General features: G+C 57.6%; 1 protein-coding gene across 1 annotated transcript; it reads left to right on the top strand.

Moving 5' to 3' along the window:
* Positions 1–768: 768 nt before the first annotated feature.
* Positions 769–1,401, top strand: LOC111862237. The gene has a single exon (XM_023847450.1). It carries the CDS (start codon positions 769–771, stop codon positions 1,399–1,401), a length of 633 nt encoding a protein of 210 aa, XP_023703218.1.
* The last annotated feature ends 260 nt before the right edge of the window (positions 1,402–1,661 follow it).

The raw sequence follows: 1,661 nt of genomic DNA, 5'->3' as shown, positions 1-1,661 counted from the left end.
CAGTTCATCAGCAGAAGTGCCCAGAATGGTCATGCAGCTCCCGCCGTTCTGGCCCGAGAGACCAGCCGTCTGGATTGCCCAGGCCGAGGTGCAATTCACCTTAGCCGTCATAAAAAGCCAGAAGATCAAGTTCTGTCACGTCATCTCACAGCTGGACAACCGATACGCCACAGAGGTTGAGGACATCATCACCTCTCCACCTGTATGAGGCCCCTATACCCTACTCAGTACCGAGATTGTGAGGCGGCTATCCTCTTGGAGGCTGCAGCACTCTGTGCGGACCGCATCTCCGAGGTCGAAGTCCAGCCAGCGCTCGCTAACGTTGATGAACCCACGGTCATCGGCGCACTTCGACAGGAGATCGACGAACTCTCCCGCCAAGTGGCTGCACTCAGCACCGAACAGAAACGCCTCCACCCCATCTTCAGGGAATTTGACAACAAACCGAGAGACCAAGGCTCCAGTCCCAACGGTTCCCACCCCGCCTTCAACAATCGCCAGCCCGGCAGCAGATGCCCCTCCAGGGACGACACTACATCCAGTATCTGCTGGTACCACCGCCGCTTCGGCGCTTGGGCACAAAACTCTACTCCGCCCTGCTCCTACCGCAAGCAGGGAAACTGACGCAGCGGGAAATGATCGGCGGCACATGTTTGCGCTACAACAACAGGCCGCCTCTTCATAACGGACAGAGTCAGCAAACGGCAGTTCCTTGTCGACACGGGTTCGGACCTCCGTGTATACCCCCGCAGGCTCGTCCATCGACGCATGGAACGTACCAACTATGACCTGTGTGGGGCTAATGGCACTACCATCCACACATACGGATGGCTGCCTCTCAGCCTCAACTTGGGCCTACGCCGAGAGTTCGCGTGGCGCTTCGTGGTGGCCGACGTCCCGCCTCCTATCATCGGCGTCGACTTCCTGTCCCATTTCGTTTCCCTGGTGGACTGTCGAAACAACCCCATCCTGGACGGGGTCACGACGCTGTCAGTCCCGGGCTCAGCGGCCAACGCACTGATCCCCAGTGTGAAGACAATCAGCAGCAACACACCGATCGACAGCCCCCTCACAGATTTCCTTGACCTGACCCGCCCAGCTTTAGTCCAGCGCGTGATACGACACAACACCGTCCAATATATCAGGACTGTACCTGGCCCACCAGTAACCTGCCGACCACGGCGACTGGCACCGGAGCGACTCGCTATCACAAAAGCCGAGTTCGACGCCATGTTGCGGGATGGTACAGCTCGTCGATCAAAGAGTTCATGGGCCTCTGCACTACACATTGTACCAAAGAAGGACAACGGTTGGCTTCCGTGTGGCGACTACAGAGCTTTAAACCCCCGGACAATCCCCGACCGCTACCCCGTCCGGCATATCCACGACTACTCCCACTAGCTTTTCGGTTGTTCCGTCTCCCCCAAAATCGACCTGGTGAGAGCCTACAACCAAATTCCCGTCCATCCCGACGACATACAGAAGACGGCCATCACCACTTCATTCGGCCTATTCGAGTTCCCCTTCGTGTCCTGCAGCCTGCGCAACACCGCACAGACCTTCGAACGCTTCGTGGACGACATTCTGCGGGGACTCGACTTCTGTTTCGCTTACCTGGATGATATCCTGATCTACTCCTGGTCTCTAGAGGAACACGAGTA

This window comes from Cryptotermes secundus, unplaced genomic scaffold (assembly GCF_002891405.2).
Source record: "Cryptotermes secundus unplaced genomic scaffold, Csec_1.0 scaffold1834, whole genome shotgun sequence".
NCBI classification, from domain to species: Eukaryota; Metazoa; Arthropoda; class Insecta; order Blattodea; family Kalotermitidae; genus Cryptotermes; species Cryptotermes secundus.
This window is presented reverse-complemented; position numbering and strand designations above follow the sequence as displayed.